The sequence below is a fragment of the Hylobates moloch genome, unplaced genomic scaffold (genome assembly GCF_009828535.3).
Source record: "Hylobates moloch isolate HMO894 unplaced genomic scaffold, HMol_V3 SCAFFOLD_25, whole genome shotgun sequence".
Lineage (NCBI taxonomy): Eukaryota > Metazoa > Chordata > Mammalia > Primates > Hylobatidae > Hylobates > Hylobates moloch.
In genome coordinates, this window is record NW_026652300.1 from 5,739,470 (window position 1) to 5,758,126 (window position 18,657).

An 18,657-nucleotide genomic window follows, 5' to 3' on the forward strand; every position below is an offset into this window, starting at 1 on the left:
TTGGAGACGGAGTCGCACTGTTGCCAGGCTGGAGTGCAGTGACATGTGATCTTGGTTCACTGTAGCCTCCGCCTTCTGAGTTCAAGGTATTCTCTTGCCTCAGCCTCCACAGTAGCTGGGATTACAGGCACGCTCAACTACACCCAGCTAATTTTTGTATTTTTAGTACAGACGGGGTTTCACCATGTTGGCCAAGATGGTCTCAATCTGACCTCATGATCTGCCCTCCTCAGCCCGCCTAAGAGCTGGGATTACAGGTGTGAGCTACTGCGCCTGGCCACTTTTTCAGACTTCTTAAAGGATTTTGAGTTTGACTAACGTTGGTTAAGAATCACTATCATGGCCGGGCGCAGTGGCTCACGCCTGTAATCCCAGCACTTTGGGAGGCCAAGGCAGGCAGATCACAAGATCAGGAGATCAACAGCATCCTGGCTAACACGTTGAAACTCTGCCTCCACGAAAAATACAAGAAATCAGCCAGGCATGGTGGCGCGTGGTTGCACGTGCCTGTAGTCCCAGCTACTTGGAAGGCTGAGGCAGGAGAATGGCGTGATCCCAGGTGGCAGAGGTTGCAGTGAGCAGAGATTGCACCACTGCACTCTAGCCTGGGCGACAGAGCGAGACAACGTCTCAACAACAACAAAAAAGAATCACTATCTTAACATTCATTAGGAATCACTGTCTTGCATCCTGCAAAGGTTCTGTGTAGTGTTTTAATCTAAAATAAGATTTTGTCTTAAATTTTAGATTAAACTTTGATTATATTAATCTATTTTCTTCTTCTAGCACTTGGAACAACTGCGTGCAAATAGAGATAATTTAAATCCAGCACAGAAGCATCAGCTGGAACAGTTAGAAAGTCAGTTTGTCTTAATGCAGCAAGTATGTATAATTTTTTTTATTTTCTCTAAAATTTATCAACAGGTTGAGAATATTTCTTTACTACAGTATCATTGTAGAGGATATTAATGCTAGTTTATAGTTTCTGTGTATATTTCATGGGACGTATATATCTGAGTTTTACATATGTATTAGTAATGGACAATTTTTTTTAAAAGGAAATATACTCAGATTAACTCACATCCAAATGATTGATTTGAAGGATTTGACAAGAATGTAAATTGAATGGAAATTTGAAATCTTCTGTTTCATGAAAGAAAAATGACCTATAAGTTTTTGAATCATTATTTATAATCTTTAGCACCTTTATTTTGCCCTTGAGCAGTTAATAAAGGGCAGTTTCTTTATATACTGAAACACCTTTCTTCTTTGTATAGGAATTATATATTAAAGTGAATCTATTGTCTAAGTATGTTTTTTTTTAGAGACATGAAATGTTATATGAAATTAGAGATGTATGAACTACACATTTTCAAAGTCACACAGCAGTTTTTCTTTTTTGTTTCTGAAGATGAGACACAAAGAAGTTGCTCGGGTACGAACTACTGGAATTCATAATGGGGCAATAGCTGATTCATCACTGCCTACAAACTCTGTCTCTAATCGACAACCACGTGCTGCTCTGACCAGAGTATCTAGCGTCTCTCAGCCTGGAGTTCACCCGGCTTGTGTTGAAAAACTTTTGTCCAATGGAGCTTTTTCTGCAGGCTGTATTCCTTGTGGCACATCAAAAATTCTAGGAAGTACAGACACTATCCTGCTAGGCAGTAATTGTATAGCAGGAAGTGAAAGTAATGGAAATGTGCCTTACCTGCAGCAAAATACACACACTCTACCTCATAATTATACAGACCTGAACAGCAGCACAGAAGAGCCATGGAGAAAACAGCTATGTAACTCCGCTCAGGTAAAAAAAAGGACTAGCTGCTTTCTTGGCTCTTATATAGTAGTTTATCTTTACTTAGTTTGTGTACATTCTAAGAAGACAAAAATTTAAAGAATGGCTTTGTCTTTAAAAAGTAATTTAAGTAATCGGTAAGAGTATAAAACTTTTAAGTGGTACCAGGATCATTACAGGCCTACCTTGGACATCTTACAGGTTTCATATAAGACAACTACAATAAAGTGAGTATCATAATAAAGCCAATCACACTAATTTATTTTTTGGTGCATATAAAAATCATGTTTACACTATACTGTGTCAGTTTGCAATTACAATTTCTGTAAGCAAACAACATATACATCTTAATTTGAAAATATTTTATTGCTTAAAAAAGAAAGCTTGTGATCATTAAGCAAGTCATAATTTTTTTGGTGGTAGAGGGTCTTGCCTCTGGTGATGACTGCTGATTGATCAGGATGGTGTTTGCTAATGAAGTGGCTGTCACCCCTTAAGACAACAATGATATTTGCTACTGTGATCCTCCCTCCCTCCCTTCCTTCCTTCTTTCTTTCCTTCCTTTGTCTCTCTCTTCCCTCCCTCCCTGTCTCCTTCCCTCCCTCCCTTTTTTTTGAGACAGAGTCCACTCTGTTGCCCAGGCTGTGCAATGGGGCTATCTTGGCTCACTGTAACCTCTACCTCCTAGGTTCAAATGATTCTCCTGCCTCAGCCTCCAAAGTAGCTGGGACTACACACATGCCACCACTCCTGGCTAATTTTTGTAATTTTAGTAGAGATGAGGTTTCACCATGTTTGTCAGGCTGGTCTCAAACTCCTGCTCTCAACTGAACTGCCCACCTCGGCCTCCCAAAGTGCTGGGATTACAGTCATGAGCCACCATGCCCAACCAACTCTTTTTCCAAGGATAGAACTTCTTTCAAAGTTAGAGTCAATCCTCTTGAACTTTGCCACTGCCTTTATCAAATAAGTTTATGTAATATTACAAATCTCTTGTTTGTGTCACAGTAGTGTTCACAGCATTTCCCTCAGGAGTGGATTACCTCTCAGAAAACCACTTTCTTTTCTCATCCCTGAAAAAGCAACTTCTAATCCATTCAAAATTTGTTGTGCGATTGCAGCAATTCAGTCACTTCTTCAGACTCCACCTATCAAACTGTCTTGCCATTTCTACATCTGTAGTTCCTTCCTCAACTGAAGTCTTAAGCTCCTCAAAGTCATCCATGGGGATTGGAATCAACTTCCTCCACATTCATTTTGACCTCCTCCCATGAGTCATGAATGTCCTTAATGACATGTTGAATGACAGTGAATCCTTTTCAGAAAGTTTTCCCGTTCCTTTGCTTTATTTATTAGAGGAATTGCTGTCTGTGTTAGTTATATATAGACTTATGAAATGAAATGTATTTCTTAAATAATAAGATTTAAAGTCAAAATTACTTCTTGATCCATGAGCTGCAGAACAGATAATGTGTTAGGCATGAAGACAAATTTAATCTCTTTTTACGTCTGTCAGAGCTCTTGAATGACCAAATGCATATTTAATGAGGAGTAGTATATTGAAAGGAATCTCTTTTTCTGAGTAGTAGCTATCCATGTAGACTTCAAGTATTCAGTAAACCGTGCTGTCAACAGTTGGGCTATCACACAGGCTTTGTTATCCCATTTATAAAGCACAGGCACAGTGGGATTTAGCATACCTCTTTAGGGCTATGGGATTTTCAGAATGATAAATGAGCATTGCCTTCAGCTTATAGTCACCAGCCTCATTAGCTCCTAACAAGGGCGTCAGCCTGTCTTTTGAGGCCTTGAAACCAGGCGTTAACTTCTGTCTAGTTATAAAAGTCCTAAATCACATCTTCTTCCATTATAAGGCTGTTTATCTTCATTGAAAATCTATTGTTTAGTGTAGCCACCTTCACCAATGATATTAGCTAGGTCTTCTGGATAACTTGCTGCTTTACCTTACACTTATTTATATTATGGAGATGGCTTCTTTCCTTCTCCCTCATAAACCAACTTCTGCTGGCTTCAGACTTTTCTTTTGCAGCTTCCTTACCATGGTCAGCATTCATAGATTTGAAGGAGGGGTTTAGACCCTTTCTCTGGGTTAGGCGTTGGCTTGAGGGAGTATTGTCAGTGATGAGAGCCTTTGTCCAGACCACTAAAACTTTCTTTATATCATCACTAAGGTTGTTTTGCTTTCTTAATATTTTTATGTCCATGGGAGTAACAGTTTTACTTTCCTTGGCCTTCACAACTCAGCTAACTGGTACAAGAGGGCTAGTTTTGCGACTGTCTTGGCTTTGGACGTGCCTTCCTCACTAACTTTAATTGTTCTAGCTTTAGATTTAAAGGGAGAGATGTGGCTTGGTACAGTGGCTCAGGCATTTAAATACAGCACTGTGGGAGGCCAAGGCAGGAGGATTGCTTGAGCTCAGGAGTTGGAGACCAGCCTGGAAAACATAGCAAGACCCCATCTGTACCAAAACTACAAAAATTAGTAGGGCATGGTGTCATGTGCCTGCATTCCCAGACACTTGGGAGGCTGAGGTGAGAGGGTTGCTTGAGCACAGGAGGACAAGGCTGCGGTGAGCTGAGGTTGCATCACTCCACTCCAGCCTAAGTGACAGAGTGAGACCTTGTTTCAAAAAATTAAAAAAAAAATCCTTAGTAGAACTTCTTTCGAAGTTACGAGTTAATCCACAAATCTCAGGTGAGAGATATGCAACTCTTCCTTTCATTCAAATACTTGGAGGCCATTGTAGGGTTTATTAGGTGGCCTAATTTAATATTTTTGTGACTAGGGAATATGGAGGTCTGAAGAGAGGGAAAAAAATAGAAGGACTAGATGGTGGAGCAGTTAGAACACAGAACATTTGTTTATTAAGTTTGCTGCCCTGTCTGTGGTGCTCCCAAACAGTGATGATGGTAACATCAAAGATCCCTGATTACAAATTGGTGATACAATATGAAAAAGTTTAAAACAATTGAGAGAGTTAACAGAGATGCAAAGTGAACACATTAGGTTGGAAAAGTGGACTTGCTTGCTTGATATCCAGGGTTGCCACATACCTTCCAATTTGTAGTAAACATAGTGTCTTTGAAATTCAGTAAAGCAAAGCACAATAAAATGAGGTATATCTGGACTACATGGTAATTCAGTCTGTGCATGTACATTTATTTACAGTGCTATAAATTCACGATACTGCTTTCTTTGTGGTTTCAGTTACCTGGGGGCAACTGTAGTCCATATTAAATGGAAAGTTCTGGAAATAATACTTAGGTTTTAAATTGCATGCCATTCTGAGTAGTGTCATGAAATCTTGTCCTGTTCCACTCCATTCGACCAGGATGTGAATCATCTCTTTGTTCAGCATATCAGCACTGTACACGTTACCTACCCTTTATTCACTTAGTTGCTGTCCCTCAGTTATCAGATCAAAAAAATATATATTGAGAATTCAGGACTATTGACAGTTTGAGGCATCCAGTGAGGGTCTAGGAATATATCCCCTACAAATATGAGGGACTGTTGTAGTTAAAGCCAGTGTACAGATAAATTACATTAGGTAGTATGGAAATCAGAGGAAAAGGAAAAACACAATTACTACTTTACAATTACACCAAATCTCATTGCTATTTCAATAAGACATAATGACATGTTTTAGAAAATATCTTCAAGTAATATTTGCACATATTCCCTGGAGAACACCAATACTATGCAAGCTGTTCAATATTTATTCTAGTGGAAGGAAAGGACTAGCAGAATTTAAATTACCATTAATTGTAATACAGTGTGACATGAGCAAGTGCCTTGGGAGGGCCAGCATATTAGAGACTCAGAAGGAATTTGGAAGGAGAAAGGACAGGTAAGGAGTGGCTGGAGAATAGCTTACGAAGAGGTAGTGTATCAGGACAAGCCACAGACAAAACCCTCAGACACCAAGTTAAAGAAGGGAAGGGCTTTATTCGGCCAGGAGCTTAGGCAAGACTCATGTCTCCAACAGCCGAGCTCTCCGAGTGAGGAATTCCTGTCCCTTTTAAGGGCTCACAACTTTAAGGGGGTCCACGTGAGAGGGTCATGATCGATTGAGCAAGTAGAGGGTACATGACGGGGGGCTGCATGCACCAGTAATGAGAACGGAACAGAACAGGACAGGGATTTTCACAATGCTTTTCCATACAATGTCTGGAATCTACAGATAACATAATCGGTTAGGTCAGGGGTTGATCTTTAACCAGGCCCAGGGTGCGGGCTGTCTGCCTGTGGATTTCATTTCTGCGTTTTTACTTCTTTCTTTGGAGGGAGAAATTGGGCATAAGACAATATGAGGGGTGGTTTCTTCCCTTAGGAGAATGAAAGTGAGACCTCATTGAAGGACCTGCTTTATCTGATGGCACAGTAGAGCTATTAAGGTTTTGATACAGATATAAATTTCTTGAAACTTTTTTTATTTTTATTGATTAATATACTTTATTTTTTAGAACTGTGTTAGGTATATAGAAAAATTACACAAAAAGTAAAAAAGCTCCCATTCATTTCCTCATCTCTCATGGTTTCTCCTATTAGCCATGTGTTCTAGTTACAGAAGTCTCTCAAGTTTTTGTTCGTCCAAGAAAATTTTTTCCCTGGTTTTTGAATGGTAATTTTGCTGAAATTCCAAAATTGGGTTTTTGTTTCGATACTTTAAACATTTCTGTCTAGTCTCTCTTTTGCATGGAGTCTTAGTTCATTCAGAACACTATAACAAAATACTATGGACTAGGTGACTTATAACAACGAGAAATTTCTCACAGTTTTGGAGGTTGAGAAGTCCAAGATCAAGAGCTAACCTACGTGGTGTCTTGTGAGATGGTTCATTTATGTTACTTTCTCGCTGTGTCTTCACATGGTGTAATGGGCAAGGAGTCTCTCTCAGGCCTCTTTTGTAAGGACATTAATCTCATTCATGAGGGCTGTACACCTTATGACCTTATCCCCTCCCAAAAGCCCAACCTCCTAATAATTTCACCTTGGTGATTCAGTTTCAAAATAGGAATTGGGCAGTAAGGATGGGCACAAATACTCACTCCTTTAGTGCATATGTTACATCTGCAAGAGAAGTCAGATGTAATTCTTAACTTGGCTCCTCCATAGTTAAGCTGGGGTGTTTTTTTTTTTTTTACCTTAATTTTTCTCAGGATTTTTTACATTGCCTTTGCCTTTTTACAGTTTACATATAGATGTGTATCGTAATATTTTTTGTTATTTATGTTGTTGGATATTCTCCTGAGTTTTCTAGGTCTGTCATTGGTTTCTGTAAGGTCAGCTGAGAGAAACAACAAAAGAGAGAGCAAGACCCAAGTTCAGGCAAGCTTTTAGTAAACCTGCCGGCTGCTTTACCACAGACAAAGGAGGCAGCAGCAGCCAGGTTACAGAACAAGGGATTGACACTGGGCCGGGGAAGTTTGAGGGAGTTCTTTGGTATAGCCACATCCCGGGGTTGTTTGCTGCTGGTTGATTCTGCCACATATCACCTTGTGACATTTATGGTACCGGAGGGTGTAGTTAAAGTTTGTTTATGCTTCCCACAACCTCCCCCTGTGCAGTCTGGATGGTTTGTAATTGGGGTTTGTTTTTCTGCAGCCGGGCCTGGTAAGTAAGGTCAGCTTGCTTTACCTGCTGGCTTTACCAAGGCGCCTAGATAAGGGCTTAGAAATGTAAAGAGGCTTGGGGCAGCATGGAGAGGTATTGCAGAGTGGGGAGGGGTGGGCAGCATCATGAAGCTTTTTGGGGCAGTTTGTCCCTAACAATTTCAATCTTTAATTTTTAGTATGCTCAGGCATTATGGCTCAAATATTTCTTCTGTTTCTTTTCTCATTCCCATTTTAGTATTCCATGTCATGTTTGTTACACTTTTTGGTATTTTTCTATGCTAAACCTGTGTACTGGCTAAAAGGATCTGAAGTAAATAGGCTTTCAGTTTGAGGTTTACGTTAATCAGACCATTAGCCTGTGTTTACTGTTTACCAAGGATGTAAATTTAAGAGGCTACTATTTGATCTGGTGTTTTTGGTTTGTTTTCCCTGTTACCATATTTTTCCTAGAGATTACTGCTTATGTAAGATGTGAATCATGCAGTTCTTTCAGTTGTATTCCCCCATATTTTGCAGGTGTTCTATTGATGAGGTGATAAAGTGTGATGAGGTGATAAAGTGTGTGGGAAGGAAGTGTTCTGTATTAGTTGCCTGCCTGTCTTTTAATAGGACTTTACCTTTTGGCTGATTCCTTCACAAGTGCTGGTCAGCTTTTTATTCCCCATTAGACAAGCAAGAAGGCTAGAGAGGCTTGGCATTGAGCATTGTCTGTCTGTCATATTGTTTAGGTTATAATAAAACCCTAGTTGTGTTAGGCTCTGGCCAAATAATAGAGTAATTTCCCTGAGTCATGCCTTTTTAAGAACGGATGCTCAGGAAACATTTCAGAATGTTTACTTTGCCTCTTTTCCTGTTAGAAGGTGTAGAGATGTGTTTTCTAGTCTTTACTGTAACATCCTAATAGGGCTTCTGGAGGTAAAACTTACAAAAATATGGAGGTTCCCTAAGACTTGGCCTCCCTGAAGCTTCTAACTCTCAAAAACTGAGCATCCAGCAATTTTTCAGTTACAGTTTAGGTTTTTCTCTTAGTGGTTTCAGCAGCAGTTTCTGTTCACTGCCGTTTGCTCTGGTAAGTTGTGATACTATGGTAAGATGTGAATCTGTCTGCCTGTGTGTTCAGTTTGGGTGGCAGCAGTAAGTTATCCAGTCACTTCCCTTCTCTTAACCCTGGGTAACTTACCACCAATCTGTTTCTATGTATATGGATTAACGTATTTCAGACAGTTTATACACATGGAATAATACAGTATGTGACCTTTAGTGTCTTAATTCTTTCACTGGACATTGTGTTTTCAAAGTTAGGGAATATATCCTGTTAGTAACCCTTCTAAAATGAAGGTTGAACAGTGCTGGACTGTAACATTTCAGTTTTCTTTTGTTAGTTTTTGAGCAGTAGGAATTGAGTGAGGAAAATAAGACATTTGTGTGAAACAGGCAGTTTGTACAATATACCAGCTTTTCCTTTTGATTTCCTCTTGATTTCTCTTATAGCTGTGTCCTGATTATCATACAAAAGTTAGCTCCTCAAAATAAGTTATACTCTTTTAAAAATAAGTATTATTTGTATTGTTGTATTATTATATATTTTTTCCTTATAGTTCTGATTAATGGTTGGATAAATTCACCCATGTGAGAACCCATAGATACAAAGGGCTGACTGTATCTTCATTATTCTTTCAGATCCTCCTCCAGGAATTTCATCAAATATCACAATCTCAAGGGTATCAGCTTTTTATTATCTTTCTGTTCATAATGTAACTCTTTCCTATTGTCTCCAGCATTCTCTACCCTCCGATAAATTTTTCTGTAAGGTCCGTATCAAAACATCATCTAATATTACATATTCTAAATTATTTCCTTTCCTTTTTGTTTATTTAATCAGCTAGGTAAAATAGGGAATTAGGCTGTTTTTATTCTGTTTTATCCCTTGAGCCTGAAAAAGTTAGATGTGGCCAAACCGGGTACTCAATAAAAATGGCTTCAAGGAACAAAAAGCTACCATTCAGTCTAAAACAGAGACTGTCCTTCCTGAAAGTATTTGAAGATTAAACTTAAAACTTGCCTTAAAAATTTATTTTGAAATGGTTAATTTTATGTGTCAGAATTGGTAGGGTAAGAAGCTCAGTTATTTTATCACAAGAAATGTTGCGGGACAATCAAAGACTGGAGAGACCGAAAAAGGTTCAGGAGGGTTTATTAAGGTAATCACCAGCACAGCCGGACATATGTCTAGAAAGTCTGAGTCCCCAACAAAGGGCTTTTCCTACTTTTTTTTTTTTTGAGAGAGAGAGTCTCGCTCTGTCATCCAGGCTGCTGTGGGGCAGTGGCACAACCTTGGCTCATTGCAAGCTCCGCCTCCCGGGTTCTCGCCATTCTCCTGCCTTAGCCTCCTGAGTAGCTGGGCCTACAGGCGCCTGCCACCACTCCCGGCTAATTTTTTTATATTTTTAGTAGAGACAGAGTTTCACCGTTTCAACCAGGATAGTCTGGATCTCCTGACCTCATGATCCACCCGCCTCAGCCACCCAAAGTGCTGGGATTACAGACATGAGCCACCATACCCGGCCCTCCTACTTTTAAACATCTAAAAGCGAGAAATACGTGAGGCGGGAAGCAAGTTACAGAAGTGAGAAACAAAGGCAGTTAAGCATACAACATTTCTTACATCTTGAGAAAAACATGTCTTGCAACCTAAACTTACCAGTCTTGTAACCATGCTAGGGAGATAAGCAGGAACTCGCTGGGCCTGTAATAAGCTTTGAGGAATGTGGAGTTGGGGAGTATAGATAAGCTCCACTGATCACAGAGAAGACAGGCTGTAAATGTTCTCTTTTAACTTGAGTATAAGTTGGTGGGTGGGAGGTCACATTTTGCAGCAATTTTTAAGAGGATTTTAAAATTTCTGCTACTATTACTAATAGATTGTAGTTGATTTCATTAATTCCTTCTTCATTTCCCCCCTTTGGTGCCCCAACAAATGTTGATTAGTAAAGTGCACCACAGTTAGCTATTTCTTCTTGAGTGTGTACATACTCATCTTGGGATACTGGTTGGTGCTTTTGCAGAGCCATTATTCGGGTGGTGGTATGTCTGTGTACTGTTGCTTCTGTGGTGGATTGGATGCTTCTGATGAGAAGTGGCAGAAGACAAGGAATAAGTAGGAATCCACTTATTACGGTGGTAACATGATTGATTTAGTGTTGGGAACTGCAAAAGGGATTAAAGTCTGACACAGGAATTGTCTATAAAGCTTCCCATTGTGTTCTATTTTCGGATTCTTCAAGATATTGTTGACCTTGGCAAGTTGTTGCCCCTCCCTGGTTCTGAAAGGCCTTGTCCCAGTGGGTGATGCAGTACTTTCCAACGATGGGGTTCCTTAATAGCCAAACACTTGGATTTGCATTGAATTTGTAAAAAATTCAGGCAAGAGAAAATTTTCTTGCGGCATCAATTCTTTGGCTGTCCGGGGTCATTGATCTCCCATATTAGTACCTCCACATACATAACATACAGTAACTCCTAAATTATTAGCAGTACTTTCGGCTAGCTGGGCAAACAAGTTTTCAGCTGATATAGGAGGAATTTGATTTTTTGATACTTGAGGATTAAAGTGTTCATTGAAAGATGTATAAAACCTGAAGTGTTGCATTGGGCTAACTTGAACTTGGGTCCTCTGGGTTTTCCTGGTAATGACCAGAGGAATACCAAGTCCTAGGAGAGCTCTTGCCTGATCAGAGGTTAGTAACCCTTTATGCCCTAGTCCAGAAAGGCATATTTGGCTTTAGTATTGTCAGACTGAGTGGGTTGCAAGTTCCAGTTGTGCACCCTATCTTCACCTCTTGGCTGACAAACAGAGCAACCCTTCCTGTGCATAAATTCATGTGTAGTCCACTGATTATCACAATCAGGGCACTCCTTTTTGGATTCTCCTATTATCGCCTTGGTGGCTCTTCTGACTCTTTCTTGTGCTAGATTTTTACAGATGGTCCCAGTATTATTTAGTTTACTGAGATGTGAAGCTTGGCAGCCATCAAAATGTATGGAGACAGGGCCTTTATGCAAGTGAGGGAGTACTCCTTTTTTGTTTAGACGTTTACCGATGCCGGTTTCTGTGGGCTTTGTATATGATGGCATTAGGGGTTTGCCAGTTTGGACTTCAAACCAAAAGTTATAGGGCATGAACTCTGGGTCATTACATACGGGGCTGCCCGTTTCCAGGATCACAGACTAACTAGTCTGGTTATAGACACAAGTTCCTGTGTGAGTCCCTGTCCACTCATAGTAGGTCTGGTATAACAGAGTTTTAGTCACACCTTTTCTGGACCAGGCTTCTATCATACAGTGATGACAGTCATCTTGGTCCCCTTTGATAACCATAGGTGCAGGCGTCAGTGGCTTCAGTATTCCCAATATGATTAAGCTTATACTATGCATGGGCACCCTTCTGGGCAAAAAGCTTGGCAGCATTTGCAAAGACAACATGACAGTAAAATAATCAGTACAAGTAAGAGTTTATCTATGCTTGTAAATTCAGTCCACATTTACTTATCTATTATTGACTTCCTCAGTCTTCAGCCATGCGTAGACTAGTCAACTTCCGGTTGTCTGACTAGAGCAAGGCTCAATATTTCCTTAAGGTTCAGTGGACCGACCAGCCTCTGGTATGGTCAGACCACGGCAGTTGTCCTTGTCAGCAGTGGCATGGTTTTGCTGCAGGATCAACTGTTTTGGGTAGTCTGGGTTTTGTTGACTGGCCTGCAGGTCCTGAGTTGCGGTCGCTGCTGGTTTCAGCTATGATGAACCCAAGGTGTGATACCTGCAACTAATAGCAGTGGGGGTAGATAAGATCACAATATGGGGACCATCCCATAAAGGCCCTAATGTGGTTGGGTTCCATTGTTTGACCCAGACAGAGTCTCCAGGTTGGAAGGGATGTACTGCATCTGTGAGGCTAACAGGTATTCTTTCTCTTACCCACCTTTGTATTTCCTGCGTGGCCTCACCTGAGGCTTGCATTTGCCTTCTTAAGGTTAATTCCCCAATTTGTTTTAAATCCCCTTTTCTCTGAGTTATGATTGTGGGTGGTCAGCCAAACACCATCTCATAGGGTAAATACCCAGTTAATTTAGTAGGGTGCCCCTGACTCACAGAAGGACCATGGGCAGCACCTGCTTTCACCTTAGATAAGTTTCCTGGCAAAACTTCTTTAACAGCTGTTTGAGTGTCTCATTCATTCTTTCAACTTTTCCAGAACTCTGTGGGCAATAACCTGTATGCAGATTCCATTTGATTTTTAACATCTGTGATAGCTTTTGTACTATCTCTGCCACAAATGCTGGGCCATTGTCTGATTCTAAAGTTAGAGGCAGTCCAAATCTAGGAATAATGTCCTTTAGTAAGATCCTGGTTACTTCCCAAGCTTTCTCTGTCCTGGTGGGAAATGCCTTGACCCACCTTGAGAAAGTACAGACAAACACTAGCATGTACCAGCAGCCTCCAGCTTGAGGCAGCTCGTTAAAGTCCACAGGGAGGTTTTCACAGGGTGTAGTCCAGTTTCTCGAATCCCTGGGGGCCATGTTGGCCCCTGCATGGATTGTTTTGGGTACAAGTTCAACATTGTTCACAAATGGCTCAAGTGATGGCAGTTAGGCGCAGCATATAGAAATGCCATCCTACAAGAGTCTCTAATGCAGTTTTTCCCATATGTGTTCCTTGATGAAACTGCCTTATGAAGTGGGTGGCTATTCCTTCTGGGATGGCAAGCCTCCCATCTGAGAACCTTAACCAACCTTCTTTCTGATAACTTCCGCTCTCCTGCTCAAACCAAGCCTTTTCATGAGAGGAGTAGTTAGGGGGTTCTGTAAGGGGAAGCTCCAGTAAGGGCATGGTAAGGGTTTGCTCTTCCTTCTTAGTTACCTCCATCGTTGCAGCTCTTTTGGCTTCTCTGTCTGCCTTCCTGTTTCCTCTAGCTTCATCACCTCCTGCTATTTGATGCCCTTTGCAGTGGATGACTGCTACTTCTTTTGGAGCCCATACAGCTTCTAAGAGCTGCTCTATTTCCTTTTTATTTTTGATTTCCTTTCCTTCAGTAGTTAATAATCCTCTTTCCTTACATATGGCTCCATGGGCCTGCAAAATGGCAAAAGCATACCTTGAGTCAGTATAGCTGTTTACTGACTTTCCTTTGGCCACGAGCAATGCTCTAGTGAGGGCTATTAGCTCAACTCTTTGGGCTGAAGTTCCCACCAGCAGAGGGCAGGCTTCAGCTACTGAATTCAGTGTTTCACTGTATATCTAGCCCTTCTGACACCTTCAGATGTGAAGCTGCTTCATATCTGAAGTATCATATCTGCTTCATATCTGAAGTATCATATCAGTAAAGTATTCAACATCTGGATTTTTTAAGGGCTGGTCGTTTAAGTCCTTTCGGCTTGAGAAAACCTCATCTACCATTTCCACACAACAGTGATACCCTGGGCAACACAACGGGGGCTTTCCGTGCTCTGCCAATTCTTTTGGCAGCAGTGTGCGTAGATCGAGAGTATTCACAGTCACCAAGATTATGTAGGGGTTTTCACACAAAAGTCCTTGATATCTTAACATCCTAGGGTTAGAAAGCCAGCCATGCCCCCTCTGTCCCATCAGGATGATGATCGTATGGGGCACCTGAATTATCAACCTTTGTCCAAATGTGAGCTTGTTAGCCTTGAAACATGGAGGGCATCCCATAGCCACAAAGTCTAGTCACTTGGACAAACATGCCATGGGCCAATACCATGACCCTAGTGTTTGTACCAAGACTCCTATAGATATTTCTTTTCTTTCATAGACATACATGTAAAAAGGCTTTGTCATGTCTGACAGTCCTAATCCCAGGGCATGGGTCAAAGCCTTCTTGATTTCCTTGAAGGCCATGTCCTGATCTTTTCCCCATAGGAGGGGTTCTTTTCCACTACTTTGGCAGCCTCATACTGTGGTTTTGCCAAGAGCGAGTAATTTGGAATCCAAATGTGAAAGAAACCAGCTGCCCCTTTAAACTCCCGCACTTGTTGTCTAGTGTCAGGTCAAGGAATGCCACAGTCTCTATTCGCTCACGTCCACACTCACGCTGCCCTTGAGAGATGTTAAAGCCAAGACACCTTGCTCTTTGGCCACAGATTTGTGCCTTTTCCTTAGGCACCTTATAGCCAGCCTCCCACAGAACATCGAGGAGGTTTTTCTGTACCTTCAAAGCACTCTTCTTTTGTGTGTGTATAAATCATCTACATACTGCAACAGGACACAGCGGCCACTTTGTGGCATGAAAGCCTTCAGATCTGAGACAAGTGTGTCCTCGAAAATGGTTGGGGAGTTTTTAAATCCTTGGGGGAGTTTGGTCGAAGTATACTGTGATGAGCCCCACTCAAAGACAAAGATGCCCTGGCTTTCAGGAGCTAGTCAGATGTAGAAGAATGCATCCTTTATATCTAAGCACGTAAACCAAGCAGTGTCAGCAGGAATTCGCCCAAGCAGTGTGTAAGGGTTGGGCATAATGGCATATGATGTAGCTGCAACTTTATGTATGGCCTGCAAATCCTATACCGTCTGGTAATCTCCAGAGGGCTTTAACACCAGTAGCAATGGAGTGTTCCAAGAAGAGACGTATCTTTCTATTATCCAAATTTAAGGAACTGGACTATATCCTTTGTAATCCCATGGGTGGCTTTGCTGGGATGGGATGCTGACTGATTCGCACTACGGGAGCCTGATTTATGACTAGCTCTGGGGATTGTCTTCTGCCCACACCCCTGGCAGCCTGAGAAATAATTCCTTATACATTCTCTCATTTTCCTGCTGGCAAAGTGCATCTTTACAAATTTTGCATCTCTCATAGTCTCCATTCCTCTGTTGTGGTAGTAAGGGTCATTATCATGGCTTTTCTTTGACCTAGGTTTAAAGTCATGTCCCCTTCTTGGGTAAAGGAGATTTGTGCTTGCAATTTCTAGAGCAAGTCTCTTCCTAACAAGGGCACCAGACTATTCGGCAAATATAAAAATTCATTTTGGACTTCCTGTCCTCCAGTCACACATCTTTTAGATTTGAAGCAAGGCCTCTTTTCTGTTACTCCTGTAGCTCCAATTGTATTGACATAATTTTTAGACAATGGTCCAGTTGCTTGAGTTAGTACGGAATGCTCCACACCAGTATCGACTACAAAGTCCATTTTCCAGGTGCCTACCTCCATTGAGACCATAGGTTCCTCAGGGCCTAATGAAATAGAGCGTGGTCTGTCTCAGTTCTCATAATAATCATTGATTCCTGCCAGTCTGATTAAATCAGTGTCTGACTTGTGAACCCCTTCACCGACTCTGGAAGACCTCTGAGACCTTTTTGATATTGGTGGCCTTTTTCCCTCCAGCCTTTATTCCATTTACGAGTGCCTTTCGATACTGTTGCAAACTTTGTAGCCCTTGAGCCTGATTAGGGTCTCAGTCTGGGTGAGCCTCTATCGGGAGTGCTTATGCATACAGCCTGATATCTCCTGTGCCTGCGGATGCATTGTTCTCCAGCCACTGGAGAGCAGCTTGTATAAATTCTATGGTGCTCTTCCATATTAAATAAGGACAGAGGAAGTATGCAGTGAGCCCAGGTAGGATTGTAAGTTAGGAAAATAGACGGCATTAGATCTATAAGAGCCTGAGGCGTCTCTGTGTAGGAAGGAGTATGTTGTCTCCAATTTAAGAGATCAGTAGTAGAGAAGCACTGATAAACAAAGAGCTGTTCTCCCCCTTGGACTTCATTCTGTGCATTTAAATAAATTTGTCCCCTTGTTTCTCAGAGGGGTGTCTGCATTGGCTTGGGCACAGCCTGACTGAGATGGTCGACCTCTTCCCCCTGGAGTTTCTCCCTTGGCTTTTCAGGCAAGGACTCTGGCTCCTCTGTGCATAGTGTTGTCTGATGGGTGCTTTCTTCTGAGTCTGAATCTCCGGAGGCAGCCAGGGCAGCAACCTTCCTGTCTAAGCCTTCTTTGCCAGGGATGGATGAATTGGTGCACGCGGGGGTGGACTTTCTAACTTTTCATTTGGAGCCTGTAGGACAGGTTTTTTCTGCTTTTCCTGTGACTCCTTTTTCTGATGCCTTGCAGTCTCTTCCTCTGGTTCCTGGTTTTATCCGGGCCATTAGAGTCTTACAGTAGGTCTCAAAGCAGGCCTGCAGCCACTTAGTGTGGCTTTGAATTACACTTAGCCAGGAGTTGATATATGGAAACGGATCCGGGCACTCCAGCCCCATGACTACCCAGAACACTCAGCCAATTATTTCCTTGTCTATTGTCCCTTTGGCTGGCCACACTACATTAAAGACAGCCAGTCTGTCTCACAAAGGGTTCTCTGTTTCTGTGGAGTTAGTTTAACCCCATAATCACCATTAAAACCTTGTTTAAAGTTTTTCAGCATGCCCTCCAGTGGAGTAGGCTTTGACATTTTTCCTCCCACTTCCCCACTCACAGCTCGCTTTGACTTTTGCATCCACCCATCCGGGTCCTATTATGGGAGGCTCGGACACTGCTTAGGCAGGAGCGTGCCTTAATTCCTGTCACAGCTCACTGCAGCTGTGGAACTGGTCCTGGGTGGGCTGTATGCAGTGTCTTAGGTCTCGTTTTTCTCACAGTTGCCTTGGAGCACACACAGTCCATGCTAAGAGATCTGTGCCTCCCCACATCACGCGCCGCATTGGTCTCTCGCGAGACTGTCTCTTTCACACACTTTCACATACCTCCCCCATTCCTGAAACAGTTTTCCTTTCTGACGAACTTGTGAGCCCCACCCACATCTGGTGTCGGTTAGGGCATGAGTTTCATCTGGGTCAGTGAGCCTCTCCTGGTGTTCCCAACCTTCTTGGGTCAGACTAGTCATCACGCCGTGGGAGGTAATCAGGCTGCCCTTCCATCCTTGCGGAACAGGTCTTGCCTTATGGCCCAAACCTTACCGAGGTTTAGATGTCTGTGCACTGCTTCCATGACTGTCCTTCAACACTTTCTACTGGTTCCACTTGCACTGTCAGGAGAAGGCTCTGGAACATGGGAGGGCCATTCTCCTTCTGGGATGAAACTCTCCTAGTGGTGCTAAGGACCCCAGGGCTCTAGCCCACAGGCAAAGGAGATAGAAAATCTGCCGTCTCCAATCCCGGACAATGCCCCTAGAACTGTTGCAGGGCAATCAAAGACTGGAGAGACCGAAAAAGGTTCCGGAGAGTCTATTAAGGTTATCACTGGCTCAGCCAGACATATGTCCAAAAAGTCTGAGCCCTGAACAAAGGGCTTTTCCTACTTTTAAACATCTTAAAGGAAGGAACTGCATGAGGTGGGAAGCAAGTTACAGAAGTGAGAAGCAAACGCAGTTTGCTGTATCAAGCATTACAACATTTCTTACATCTTCAGAAAAACATACCTTGCAGCCTAAACTTACCGGTCTTGTGACCCTGCAGCCATGCTAGGGAGGTAAGCAGGAACTTGCTGGGCCTGTAATAAACTTTGAGGAATGTGGAGTTGGGGAGTATAGATAAGGTCCACTGATCACAATGAGAAGACAGGCTGTCTTTTAACTTGAGTGTGAGGGGCGGGGAGGGGGGGGGTCACACTTTGCAGCAACTTCAAGAGGATTTTAAAGTTTCCATTACTACTATTATTAGGTTATAGTTGATTCCTTCTTCACTCGATGTTCTGGGAAGGTGCTCTGTAGATAGGATTAACATTTATGGCCAGGCACAGTGGCTCATGTCTTTAATCACAGCACTTTGGGAGGCCAAGGCAGGTGGATTACTTGAGGTTAGGAGTTTGAGACAAGCCTGGCCAACATGATGAAACCCTTTTTTTTTTTTTTCCATTTTTGAAAGAGTCTTGCTGCATCACCCAGGCTGGTGTGGGGTGGAGTGGCGTGATCTTGGCTCACTGCAACCTCTGTCTCCTGGGTTCAAGCGATTCTCCAGCCTCAGACTCCCAAGTAGCTGGGGCTACAGGCACACACCACCTTGCCCAGCTAATTTTTGTATTTTTATTAGAAGTTTTCATCGTGTTAGCCAGGCTGGTCTTGAACTCCTGACCTCAGGTGATCTGCCTGCATCAGCCACCCAAAATGGCTGGGATTACAGGCATAAGCCACCACACCCAGCCATGAAACCCCATTTCTACTAAAAAAAAAAAAAACTTAGCCAGGCAAGGTGGCACGTGCCTGTAGTCCCAG

The 18,657-nt window shown here is 42.3% G+C and overlaps 1 protein-coding gene across 17 annotated transcripts in view; it reads left to right on the forward strand.

The window, feature by feature from the left end:
- LOC116811472 (histone demethylase UTY) overlaps positions 1–18,657 on the forward strand; it is a 262,322-nt gene that overhangs the window by 139,375 nt on the left and 104,290 nt on the right. For all 17 annotated transcript variants that reach the window (XM_058434449.1, XM_058434450.1, XM_032756502.2 and 14 more), the window contains 2 exons: positions 787–882; positions 1,412–1,807. In XM_058434449.1, the coding sequence (XP_058290432.1) occupies positions 787–882; positions 1,412–1,807 (492 nt within the window). The remainder of the gene's footprint in view (positions 1–786; positions 883–1,411; positions 1,808–18,657) is intronic.